Source organism: Nelumbo lutea, chromosome 4 (assembly GCF_056320005.1).
Source record: "Nelumbo lutea isolate HS-2025 chromosome 4, American lotus-T2T, whole genome shotgun sequence".
Lineage (NCBI taxonomy): Eukaryota > Viridiplantae > Streptophyta > Magnoliopsida > Proteales > Nelumbonaceae > Nelumbo > Nelumbo lutea.
This window is the reverse complement of record NC_142687.1, coordinates 5,955,074-5,968,850: the sequence shown is the minus strand read 5'-3', so window position 1 is coordinate 5,968,850 and position 13,777 is coordinate 5,955,074. Positions and strand designations below refer to the sequence as shown.

The 13,777-nt window shown below is 37.7% G+C and overlaps 1 protein-coding gene across 2 annotated transcripts; it reads right to left on the bottom strand.

Annotated features, from left to right (window-relative positions):
• Nucleotides 1-7,901: 7,901 nt before the first annotated feature.
• Nucleotides 7,902-12,998, bottom strand: LOC148853586 (adenylate kinase 4). 2 transcript variants are annotated; one of them, XM_088983662.1, is made up of 7 exons: nt 12,788-12,848; nt 12,079-12,700; nt 10,174-10,319; nt 9,938-10,057; nt 9,660-9,827; nt 8,983-9,072; nt 7,902-8,232 (listed from the first exon to the last, which is right to left on the bottom strand). In XM_088983662.1, exons 2-7 carry the CDS (start codon nt 12,191-12,193, stop codon nt 8,131-8,133), a joined length of 741 nt encoding a protein of 246 aa, XP_088839788.1. In that variant the 5' UTR covers nt 12,194-12,700; nt 12,788-12,848; the 3' UTR covers nt 7,902-8,130. The 2 variants fall into 2 exon arrangements, with proteins under 2 accessions (XP_088839788.1, XP_088839787.1); XM_088983661.1 differs by having other exon boundaries at nt 12,079-12,998.
• Nucleotides 12,999-13,777: the final 779 nt, after the last annotated feature.

Here is a 13,777-nt window from a genome sequence, read left to right as displayed (position 1 = left end):
CTTTGATTTTGAGTAATGACTAATGACTATACCATAGTCGTGTTTGTCACAGAATATGGTCTATGGTAGCATTTAGTGATGGCAGTTTTGGCATTTGACCATCCCCAATTAAGAGAGCACAGACCTATCAAAATTAAAGGGAGCTAAAGAGAAGATTTCAAATGAAATAATTAATAATTGTATTTGCCCGGTAAAAGTGGAAGATAATAACAGAGCACAGCACAGAGGACGTTAGACTGTTATAGAATCATATCAGCTGAGAGAGCAGAAATGTAATGGAAAGTGGAAACAAACAAATAGCGGGGGTTGGTTGTTGGTATAAGAAGGCCAGGGTGAACCGACAGCAACAGAAGCTGAGGAATGGGGTTTGTGTTCATCAATTTTCGTTCATATTTCGTTGAGATGAGTCAAGTCATGAGTGTTCAGGTTCAGGTTTGTGATAATCTTTTCGGGATGTGAGCAAACGGTAATGTTCTCGGTGTTTCCACTCTCGAGTTTCGACTCGTGGGGTCTGCCACAGATGGAAACGTGTCAAAAATCAAAATGGATGACCCAACAAAAAGAAGCCGTTAGGGACCGGACGGTCAGTTAAATTGCTGATGGATTGGACCTGGAGGCTGGAGGCCAACCAAACCTTTGGGCCGGTCCACTTCTCAGTCCTGACAGCAGCAAAAACAGTTCATTACTGGTGCATAAGATTTTGGCTCTTTGCTAGGAAAGAGTCGGTCGGTCCTCGTCACGTGACGAGACGGTTGTTAATTCTCTCACTGTTTTACTCTCACATGGTAGAAAAGCGATTCCATTCACCATCCAACGAAAGCAATACAAATATAAACATAAATATAAATACATATAAAAAAATATAAAATATAAAGTTTTGCATTCTACACATTTGACACATTTGTATTTGTACTCTTTATAGGCTCGATTTGATGCAAAACTTTGTACATCGTCCATGTTTGTATTTTTATACCTTCTATTAATTGCAGTCTTCCCAAATAGAGCCAGTGAAAGAAACTGTCAAACAAAATAAATTAAAATTAGTAAAATTGCTGAAACCTTCCCTAAAATTTAGTAATTGCAATTGCCTCTTATGAATTTTCTAATAGTAGACCCCTTTTGGTACAATATTCTAAAAAAACATGAAAATGTCCAAACCCATGTAATTATTAATTTACTATTGAGATGATTTCTACAAGAATAAAACAATATAAACTTTACGAATAACAAAAACAAAGAAAATTTAAAATTGCAATTTTACATTTGAGTGATTAATATGAATTATGAAGAAAAAATTTGAAAAATAAATTAATTTTAAAAAAGAGATCAAAAGTGTTTGGGGTAGTGAATCACACCAAGATAAATTTTGGACTGTATGAGTATTTTAGACATTTTCGTGGTTGTTTTGTTAAGAAGATTCTACCTATTTACAATTATATCAAAAAATTCAAAGAAGATGATTTCAGAGGAGGTTTCAGCAACAGCCAGTCAGTGGAAGTTTCAATGATTTACCCTTAAAATTAACTGGGAGTTACGACAAAGACTCCACTTAAGAGTAAGAGAGCTGTTACTTAAATCAGGAAGCAGAACACTAATAAACCACTCTGGGGCTTGATCCACTCAAAGACATGAATTAGTCAGGCCACCACTAACAGCAGTGTAAGCAGCTTTGTTTGCTTCCCATGCAACGAACTCAAAGAAGATATTAAGCTCCCTAGCTAGCCTCTGAATATCTTGGAGGATAAACCAGGATTCCTTTTCAATCTCCATCTTGTTGGATGCTTGACATCAAGGCCTTACGATCCCCTTCAACGCAAATGGTCTTTAAGGAATTTTTAACATTCCAAAATATCTAGGGCTTCTGCATTTGGGGGGAAATTGCATTCAGCCTGCCATATTTTGTTGCAAAGAAGATCCCATCATTCATTTCGATATTGAATTTTATCCTCACAAATTTGGTACTTACACTAGGACTTGCACATAAGGGAGGGATACCAGATACAACCCAAAAACTTAAACTATTAGGTTATATGCCACTCTTGCAAATAAGTCCCTTATACTTCTAAAAATTCTCTTCAATTGTTCATACATGAATTCCCACACGTCTTCCCATGAATTAAAATATACAAATACGAAGATGTTTTCAATGTATGGCTGAACATGGTGTGAAGACTGTGTAAGTACCAAACTTCTGAGGGCAAATTCCGGATTCCTTCATTTCTTAGTACAAAAACCAAAAGAATATGAACCATTAGACAAAAAACCTCCATCTACATTTGCTTTTTATACACTCTGGACCTGTGGACTCCAATTTTATTTTATTTTATTTAGAGTTAACCTGAAGGAAGAACCCGGGCTAACCCGTTGGTTTGAGAGAAAACCTTCACATACCTATCAGCATGAAAGATTAAACATGGAGGATTTGGATTAGTATTCGAGAAAACAAAGTTATTTTCGTAGTTTTCAAAACTGGACCAGACCGGATGGTCAGACCGGAAAATCGGAAACCAGTTAAGTGATCGGTTCTGTTTTTTCCCAAAACTAGATTTTTACAAAAAAAGCGTTGATTTGATCAACAAACTGCTGATCCGGGTGATTGAACTGTTTGAACCATTTAACAGTTTTAACTGTTTTTATTTTTTTATCAGAACAGACCGACTGCTGGGTTCAAATGGTCAGACCGTTCAACCTGGGAACCGGACCCCTGAGCAGTTTGGTCTCCAGGTCGGTTTTAAAAACCTTGGTTATTTCTACTTTTCCAGATTAACTATAACATTACTGCAGAATATTCAAAAGAGAAATTATAATTTTTTGTTACACAAGAAAAGGTCATGCATTATAGTTTCTTTCTCTGTTCCACAGATGAGGCAATTTTGGTTCTCCACATCTCCCTGTGACCCAAATTTGTCCTCCCAGCATGCATTATAATTTTTTGTTCAACATCCAACGACCAGATTTTTCTCCAATGCTTTCTTGATATCTCTAAAGCTGTACTTGAGAGTAAAGCCGATTTTACAGAGAAGCTTCCTTTTCTGTCCCGCATTCACATAAGCCGATATAATTTTTTCAAATGCTGTCTATAACAGGTTGGAGGAAGATCTGATTTAATTTAATAGATTCCATTTTCAGCACCTAGTGGCTAGTGTCCGCATTAATAAGGTTATGGACAGACTCAATATTGTTTGTGATTGGACGGGGGGCATTGGTTTAAAACCAATAACATCCGGGTAAATTTTAAAGTATCGACATGTATTGATCTAAATTGGCTGATATTTATCGTTTTGGGATTTTTCTGATACATCCTTACAGTGGGTGTATTGAGGTTTTGACCGGTTTAGGAGGTGAAGGAGCCTTAAACCACCCCTCTGAACCGATTTAAAAAAAAAATAAAAAATATATAAAAACAACATCGATATTACCCGATACACCCCTACCAACGTATCAATATTTTTAACCTTGCATCCGGGATTCAATCGGTCAAGCCTTCATTTATTGCCCAGTGCCCTCCTTGTTTCAGATTTTCTCTTCATGCCAATAAGCTCTTCCATCCCACAAGCCCCTTTGAACCTATAGGAGCTGTCCAGAAGCTATTGAATCCCAAGTATTTTGCTTTATTTCTTCAGCCCACAAAGAATTGGAATCATGACAAAACATCCAAACAACTTTGCTATTGTCCAGAAGCAATGAATGTCTCTAAAACCTAATCCACTATTATGTTTGTTCTTTGTCAGTTGATCCCACCTAATCCGATTTATCTTCTTCTTTCCATCCTCCTCCCCCTACCAACACCTTGTGATAATTTTGACATCTCCTTATATAATCTTGAGGGCAATAGAAAGCAGGACATAGTTATAAACAGGTATGGATGTAGTCATAGCCAAGAAGAGATGGATAATAAATGAGCAATTGTTAGAAGTTGCAACTTTGATGAGCAGCAAGATAATACATTCATCTTACATATTTTTAAGCATTGTAAAAAACACATTAGAGTAAATCAGGAATAGATTAGGTGAAAGTGGGTCTCTCTATCTAAGCCCTCTAATTTGATAGACCTTTTTGCCAAGACTTATGAGAATCCTATAAGATACTAAGGCCCTGTTTGACATAATTCCATGGGAATTTTCTTGTGTTTATGATGTTCCTGCCGAACAGAAACATGTTTGATGTCATATTCTAATTGCGAATGGAATTTTTTGAAGTGGAATGCAGCGTTCTGAGCGGTTCCCATATCGTCTTTAATATGATACATTCCATAATCCAACCCACTATTTTCTCCCCAAATCCCTTTATCTGTGCTCTTTCAATGGTTAAGAATAAAATTAAAACGAGTGTCTCACTCTCACTCACCTTTTATACTTTGCATAATTGTAATAATATACCCGTCCTAACCGAATAATAGCAAATAGGAATCTCTTTATATTTTCTTCAATTTTAATAGAGAAAATTGAAAATGCTAGTATGTGAAAATCATTTGATACAAGAATGAAATGTGACCACAGAACCTCACCCCCCCCCCCCTGTATTAGTATAGTATGCGTTTCCCCTTTATGATACCAGGTCCCACGAAGTTAGAGGCAAATGTTTCTTGCTTGTATTATCGAAGATGGTGATTTCCACAATTGGTATGACCCTTTTAATAAACAGTAATAATTACGTTCTCGTCCTTCAGCCCCATATACCCAAAAAGAAATGCATATGCTGGATGGATAGAAAACTTAAAAGTATAAGATTAGAAATAAAATCTTGCCTAGGAACTTAGAAATAACTCCAATCAAGATTCAAAGTATCGGCCGATATTTGGGGACCCTTTAATATGCCCCTACTGGGGGTGTATTGGGGGTCTGACCGATTCAGGGGGTGGAGGAGCCCTAAACCGCCCCCCTAAACCAGTTGTGAAAAACAAATAAAAAAATCAACAAAACGCAATATCAATTCACTTGATATGCCCCTATCGGTGTATTGGATATATCGATATTTTGAACCTTGACTCCAATAGGTAATAAAACGAAGGGTAAAATACAAAAACCTCCCCTATAGTTTCACTTTAGCAAAAACCTCCTCTCTATTTTTGAAAAACTTGACAAAAACCTCCCTTCCGTCAATGACCAAGATGGAAAATGTTAAATTGATGATTATTTTTTTTCTAAATACATACTTTACCCTTTTACAAATTAGTTTGTTTCTATTTTTACTAAAATACCTCTATTGACATATTATACCTCTTTTATTATCCTAGTTTCTATTTTTCCAGTTTGAAGAGGAGAAAAATAGGAGGAACGAATGCAAGAACGAAACACAAGGGTTTCGAGGAACACAACACAAGCCATTTTTTTCGTTTTCATTTTTGTTTTTTTCCTTGCCATTTTTTTCTTCCCGTTTCAGACGTATTTAGCCAAGTGAGTGAACACAGCACAAGCCAATTTCTTATTCTTCCTCTTTCGGTAATTATTTTGACATTGATCTTTGGTTCATTGTTTTAATATTATTGATTTGTTTTAATGCACATGGATTCTGATGATGCACGATCCGATTGGTCCTAGCTACCGGTAACCTTGCCTCTGACGGAGCAGGAGATGCCTGAAATAGGGAGGAAACAAGAGATTCCCGGGGGAGGAACCCGATGGGAATGCTCTGATGCTCAAGTTAGTGTTTTTGAGAAGGCAAGGAGGATGAGAGATTCTGAGACCAGAAGGTGCAGAGTATCACTTACTTTTACTCTGGGGAAGAGGGCCTTTAACTACACTGGGGCACTCACTCCCAAGCCTCTGCCAGATCAGGTGTAATCGCCTCTATGCAGGGCAGGCATAACCGTCATGTTTTCTTTGTCATGGCCGTCTCTGCAACAACTGAGATGGCGGTAGCAGGTGGCCGTTGGAGTGTGATTGTCATTTGTCAAATCCCTGATCAATCAAGCGTGCTGCCTCAGAGTACGACATTCTTTGTCAGGTATGGTTATTCAATCATGCGACCTAGAGCCAAAGTGCCGGGGTGGTGCCCAAGGTGAAGTCTTGAGTTCGGATAGGAGTGTGGCCCGGACTAACCCAAGGTGGGTCAGTCCGGGCTTCGCCCTTCGCGGGGTTCCTTGTAAGGCTCAGGATTTCTAGGGAAAGCTTGGGTTCTACCTTCTAGGAAGCGTGGGTTCCTTTTTGGGGAGCTTGGGCCTCTTCTTGAAATATGGCTATGTCGATGTGCCGAGCTGACGCTCCTGCCAGGTCATGCCCGGTTGCTTCCATGTGTCGCACGGCCAAGGGGTCGGGCCAAATCTACCTCCATCAGATTCCGATCATTATTTTAACAGTATTGCTCTGTTTTCAGACGTATTCATCAAGAAGGTTTCTCTCTTTTCATTCAAATTCTCAGTAGTATTGTTTTGTAGAATTTTAATAGTATTGCTCTGTTTGGAGCTTCATTAAATGAATCACTCAATTGATTAGTCTTGGATTTCTATAGAATTTTAGGGATCTAGAAAGAGGTCAGTTGGTTGTGATTGGTCTTTGATTCACTTTTTGAGCTAAAACCTAGTATTGAACTCATCACCGTCTCCTTAAACTCCTAGAGCATCTTCAAAACTTGCCACATCCTGGGTCTCTGTTCCGGTGATGTCTCACGTGGTGGCTATCTCAAGAAGCATGGCTAGCCGGTTCTCATCGCCACCATCGTCGTCTCTAACGAATCTGACCCAATTAAGTAGATCACTGAATATGAGCAGGTGATGTTGGGATGGAGGTTTTCCAGTCAAAAGTTCTAACAAGAGAAAGCCAAAGGAGTAGACATCGGATTTGGAGGTGGCTCAATGACTGGACTTACAGGCCTCTGGGGCCCTATATTCGACGGATTTAGGGGTTTCATCTTTGGAGGAGGTATCAGTGAGCATGGCAAGGTAGTAACCGGTGAGACAAGCCTCAAAGTCGGGACCCAAGAGTTACTTTGGAGGACTTGAGGTTGCCGTGAACAAGCCTAGATGCTTAATGTTATATATGCTAGGCCCTATGCCACGTCCTCTACTATTTTGAAGCATGAAGTCTAGTGGAGTGGTCTGGCCCGTGTTGATCTCGAACATGTGATATTATTTATTAGGCTAAAATGTAAAAGGGTAAAATGGGTATTTGAAAAAATTAATCATTAGTTTAACGCTTTCCATCTTGCCGTTAACAAAAGGGAGGTTTTCATCAAAATTTTCAAAACTAAAAGGGAGATTTTTGTTAAAATAAATATAGGAGAGGTTTTTATGATTGTCAAAAACTTCAGGGGAAGTTTTTGTATTTTATCCTAAAATGAAAATAAATAGGTTAAGATGATTTGATCATGTAAATAGAAAACCACCAACTGCACCCACAAGAAGAATTGGTTTGTTACAAGTTGAAGGGGATGGGCAAAGGGTAGACCGAAAAAACCATAGATAGAAGTAAGAAGTAGTTCGAGTGCCTATAATAATCAGGCAAAACAGGATTTATGTAGTCATCCCCATATAGTTGGATTACGGCTTGGAAGATGGTGATGAGAGGGTCCTCTACCCATCCCAATAGTTGGTTTCAACAAACCGTGTCAAAGACTTCCAATTCAAGACCGTTCAGAGATGAGGTTAGTGAATAAACTCCGTGAGAGGAGTAAAAGTTAGGGTTGAGAACAAAATAAGCATTTGCAGACATACCGATAGGCATATAGCTTCCTCGTACGTTTCCCATGTAAGAGGTATTTGTATGGTTACGCATGGCCAGACGGCTAGAGCTTTGAGTTATGAATGCAAGTAGCAGATCCAAAAATCTTTCAGCACCCGTTCAGATATATATCTTCCTTCAAAAGTGATTCTTCGTCCAACAATATAACAAACTCATTCAAATAATTAAACCCAATAAACTAGAATGCATAGCCCAGGAGCCTAAATTAACGACAAAACTAAGTTTTACTCAAAAATTATGATTCATTCTTTTATTTGGGAATAAATTCCGTAACACCTCAGCAGTTAACGGAACCAGCCGGATCTTGCGGTCAGATACAGTCGTACGGATGGGGTTAAAGTGAAAAGCAATGGATCAGCCGATCCGATAATGTATCGGATTACAAATGAGCAAAAACCCAGAGAGGTTTGAGAAAGTTCCATCTTTTAGATTAAAATTGAAGAGTTCATCTCTACGAAGAGAGCACCTTCTGAACCTCATTGGTAACCTCTTTTGGTGGTTTGTCCGCATGAAGATGTGCAACAACACCCTTCTTGCCATAGTAATCAATAACCTGACAGTTCAAATACAAAGAATATGGCTTAGATACTAAAGAATGTTGATTAAGATCAAGGGAAAGAAAAGGAATAAAACCTACTTTAAAAAAAAGAACATGCAATGAAGTGACGTGGATTTCAGGTCTTCTACAACAAGATCAGGCAGTTCAATTTGCAAGGCCACACATTTTAACAAATACAATGTGTAACAAGTAGAAGAAACTTTCACCGACGATACGATGGAAAGGTTATTGGGTAAAAACTTGAAAATTAAAATCTTCTTACTGACACATCCCAGTTTTGAATTGAATCTTCTCTCTCTGAAAACAAGTTTCACATTCATGCAGCCAAAATAAATTGAATTGCTGGACTGGGACTTAAAAAAAGGTTAACTTATAGTTTTTACTAACCATATTTTATGAAAGAACACTCTATTTTGTCACCCCAACTTTACAAGGAACTTGTATATTCAAGTTTGCAATACAAAGAACATGGGGTTTTTGATACTGGAAGATAGCAATAGACAGATATTCAGGAAGATAGATATGGAACTAGGAAATCCATATAAAGCCAACCATTCTATCCCAAACTTCCACACATAAGCTAGATTGGTCCCAGTACTCAGAACAAGTTCCAAAGCAAGAGAGCTACTGCATGATAGACTGGGGAAACAGAAAAAAATCTTCATATTGAACATAAAATATCTTTCTAGAAATAGAATCATTTTAAAACGCATATGAATTTGAAAGGAAACAGGGCAACCATACCGGTTCAGTTTGCCTATGAAATGCCTCCAGCCTAGACTTGAGAACTGCTGCAGTATCATCCTTTCGCTGAATCAGAGGCTCTCCAGTGACCTTCATTGATAAGGAAATGGAGGGAACATCCATAAGATTGAAAACATCACAACCAATAAGATTCTTACAACATATTCAACTATTAACCTGGAAGGCATAATGCAGATTAAATATCCAATTAATTGTTGGGTAATCAAGTATACAAGTAAAAAAGATCCAAATCCATCTATCAAAAAAAAAAAAAAAAGAAGAAGATCCAAATTCTAGAATTCACAACCGTATTAAAGCTAATAATTGACCTTTTTATGCATACAAATAATTCCATCTACACCCTTAAAATGTGACCAAGCTGCTGATTTACTTGCCAGAGCAAGTTCATTGTTCCATGCTGATCCATTTTTTTAAGTACTAAGTTCAGCTAACCATCCCAAAAACAAAGTTAAGAAGCTAACAATGCAACGCAATATACACCAAGTCACCAAGTGGTACTTTTCTGCATGGAAAACATTCAATGAGGCTCTTAATTTTTCTTCTTTGCATCTGTGGCACTGCCCACTTGATGTTACTCAACAAATTTATCATCAACATATGACATGCCTAAAGTACATAAAACTGTATAACTTGAAAGAATATAAGCATTATCTTACATCATCAACACCAGGAACCTTGGGAGGTGCAAATTTAGTGTGGTATGTACGGCCACTGGAAGGGTGGATCCAACGACCTGTAATTCTTTCCTCCAAGATGGCATCATCAATTGCAAAGTTGAGCACCTTATCAATTTTAGTTCCTTGCTTCTCAAGCATCTCATCGAGCTGCATCAAGGGCCATACTAGGGGCATGAGCAGAAGCCCATAAATTGAAAACTGAGATTTCAGGGTACAGAAGATGAGAACTACATATATCCTATAAGGGGGTTAGAAACCTTTTCTGCTTGTACCACAGTCCTTGGGAACCCATCCAGGATAAAACCTTTTTGACATGAAGGCTTCTTGATTGCTTCATCAATTATGCCAACAACCAAGTCATCAGAAACAAGTTCACCCTGAGAGAAAAAGAGTTAGAAATTCAATCATTGAAACACTCAATAAACAAATTGTTGGAAAGACATCCTTCAAGAACAGAGTGCATGGTAGAATTCTGCTCTTGAAGGCACTGTACCTTATCCATAGCTTCTTTAGCCTTAATCCCAAGGGGGGTCTTGGCAGCAACGGAAGCTCTTAGCATATCACCAGTGGCCAAGTGGCACAAGCAATAATCATCCTTGATAATGGGTGACTGGGTTCCTTTTCCAGATCCAGGAGGACCTGCCAATCATTTAATCATGATAATTATGCACAACAAACAATTTTTTTTTTGAGAAGAAAAAATTGTTTTGTTCTAATTATGCACATCAAACAATCATCCAACCTAATAGGAAATCATCATATAAAGTAATTAAACCAAATCATCAATAGCTAAAATTTTGTTCTAAAATTGTATTAACAGTTAAGGGGGGTGGAAAGGCTGATCATATATAAAATTGATGCATAATACAACCATACAAAATATTAAACATAAAAAGTTAGCTCTCCAGTATGCCTTACATATTCACCATACACCACAGATCTCAGAATATTATATTCCATGGTGAATTTGTAAAGCATACAAGAAAACAAATTTGTATGATTAGTATTGTTCAATGACCATAATCCAACTTTGGATATTATTTTAGCTTGCTAGATAGACTAAAAGCTCTAAAAGCCAATTCTTTTTTTTTTTAATGTCTATTTTCCATTTAAAGCACTAAAGGGCCTTTTCCCAAGCAGTCAACCATATGTGGCACCATTTTGTAGGTTAAGCAGGTGCAGGTAAGGTAAAACTCAGTTACCAACCAAGCCAAAAGAATACAAGATGCAGCAACCACACATTCAAATATAACCAAAACTTTGTCTGTTAACCTAGAATTGGAAGCACCATCCATTAGGCTCCATTTGTTTGAGTGCAAATCCGAACTGAGTGCAAATTTTGTGCCTAGTTCAGTTATGCACATATTTATTTGAAACTATACGGTACCTGTTAAGAATTTGCACTCGGTCTCATTTGCACTCATAAAAGGTACTTTGCCTTTATTTTCTTCCATATAAATTGGGGACTATTTGCACTTCTATGCATTTATATTATTTGAACTCCCCTATTAGCACCTCAAACATGAGAAGCAAGGTAAAAGTCGTAACAACAGTGGAAAAGAATTTCAATTCCCCCCATTTGCAGTCCCATGCACTTTCACCAGTGCTAATAAAATTTGTACTGTAAACAAACGGAGCCTTAAGGGCAATAGAAATTGAAACCCGGCATACCATCAATTTAGTTTTAGTAAGGCTTATTTCATTCATATACACTTTATGGCTGAGGTAGGGTGCTTTGTTGGTTTCATAGCCATCGTGTTCAGTAGCTTCATGGATTTTTACTTCGTAAACAAAACTCAGTAAAATACAGGAAAATGTGTAGATAAGGCTCAGTTTGGAAGGAATACAAATACAAATATCTAGAGCGCGAAACCTTGTATTTTGTATTATTTTCTATGTATTTGCACTGTACATATTTGTATTAGCACTCTTTACGAAGTGAGCCTAAGAAACAAAATAGCAGTACAAAATCCACCGAGATGGAGGAAAATCAACAGGTGCTTGGACACAGCCACGCTCAGAAATCAGAGTAGTTGGCAGTTCCTGCATTGCAGTCAGTTCGTTGAGAATCAAACGTACGACCACGGGCGAACGCATACACCAGATCACAACATCCAAAAATTCAACTTAGAAACCAAACAGCCTCTAGGAGATTTAAACGCATCCAACATAAAAGAACAAAAAACTAATAATAAAAATAAAAATGACTAAAATCCTCAAGAATAAAACCCTAAATTCATTGAAGGAAAAAAATCCACAATGAAATCTACAGTAAAACCCTAGATTTGGACGCAACGTCGAAGACTTGCAAAATTAATAAGGAAAAAGAACCCAAGGCGAAATTCAGAAGAAAAGAGAACATGAAAACTGAGAAAAAGGAAAATGAAAAGAGAATTACCGATGAGAATGAGACGCTTGTCGGGTTTGGTGGAGCACTTCATGCGGCGAAGGAGCTCCGTCATCAGATCCACGGATGGGATATCCGCCAAATCCACCGCGGGAGAGCTCGCCATTCTTATTTCTTCCCTTCTTTTCCTCCTCCCGAACTCAGCGTCCAGGCAAAGCAGCGAAAGTAAACAGAACGAGAGGATGAGCAGCGACAGACGGCTCCTTCCAAGCTATAGCTCACTTTGTGCTATATCCGAGAAAGACGTTACTAACCCTTGAAGCGAAGAATTAGGGCACAGAAGAACGAGGATATTAATGTCAATTCACCTCGTTCTCACCATCTCCCGTTCCTATTTGGTAGGTCGATTGGTTGATGGTTGGGGGGGGGGGGTTATGGAGTCAATGGTCAATAATCAAAACTATTTAATTTAATTTAATTACTTGATAATTATAAAATTGATTAATATTTGAGTTCTCTTCTAGTTTTGTAGATTTCAAAAATTTCCATATTTCCGGTTCATACGTTGGATCTGTCAGTCATCGTCTACCATACACCTAGTCATATTTCCGGTGGAACCAGTTGGATCTGTCAGTCATACAAAGCGTGAAAGAGTGGAGTGGACCAAATACACCTAGTCATGTCCCATTATTATTAATAATTAATAATTAATAACAATAATTAAATAAAAAAAGAGAAAGAAAGAAAAAGAGCAACGAACCGACTGCGACAAGTAAACAACACAACAACTAAGGAGCACGAGCAGCACATCGGATGTGAAGTGTGAGCTTCTTTTGACAAACTCTTGTTATCTTCTTTTCCATGATACGATAGCTGGGTAGGTGTGAGGCACCTAATTCAACAAATAGCTGCTTTTGCCTTTTCCAGGCCCAACAACCTACCCTCCTCTCATTTCTCAGGGCATTGACCTCTCAGATTCGGTAATACCAAAAATACGTAAATCAGTACTTATGAGATTTGGGCGTTGCAGTGTTAATTTATTTGCATTAGTATAAATGTATGAGAGTACATATTAAAAAAAATGCAAATTCTCATTTAATTTTGATTTGGGTTTTATTTTATTCTACTTTATCTCTTAATTTACTTAATTTATACTATAATCAAACAAAATAAATAAAAATTTATACTATGTCAGAATTTACACTATCGTTTGCATTGTCATAGTTTTGCAGCAGTGCAAATTTATTTGCATTGCAACCAAACATAGCCTGTGATTTTGCATTGTGGGAGTTTGTATCTTAATCAGAATGTCATTGATCAAAGATTTGGGCGAATCAAAATGCCTAATCTAGATCAGTACTAATTTATCTATATCTTTTTTTCTATAGATGAGGAAAGACAACCCATAATCCATTGACTGCCCCAATTTACAAACAGGATGTGGAATTCGTAGATGTGATCATGCGCTAGGCTGGGCAAGACTTAGCACCTATGTTAAGCATGGGACTGAAAATATAAGTCAGGGCCCAGGCCTAAAGGTAGGGATAGCAACGTGGAGGGTTTTGTAAATTCTAGACCTTATCCACCTTCTTGAACCTTCCAATCTGTATTTGTTTCAAAACCTGCAGCAGGTTGGATTTTAAGAATCTAAACCCTCCACGCATTCAAGGATAGAGGTGGTCATAAAACAGGCAAGGTGTGGTGAGATGAAATATAAAAGGTAAAGAAAGAAAACAAATAAAAAATATAT

Excerpts from the sequence above, each read along its gene's own strand:
- LOC148853586 (XM_088983661.1), bottom strand. The coding sequence starts at position 12,193 with ATGGCGAGCTCTCCCGCGGTGGATTTGGCGGATATCCCATCCGTGGAT. Across the intron at positions 10,320-12,078 it reads CAAGCGTCTCATTCTCATCG|GTCCTCCTGGATCTGGAAAA; the intron begins GTAATTCTCTTT and ends AATGATTGGCAG. Across the intron at positions 9,828-9,937 it reads CTGTGGTACAAGCAGAAAAG|CTCGATGAGATGCTTGAGAA; the intron begins GTTTCTAACCCC and ends CCCTTGATGCAG.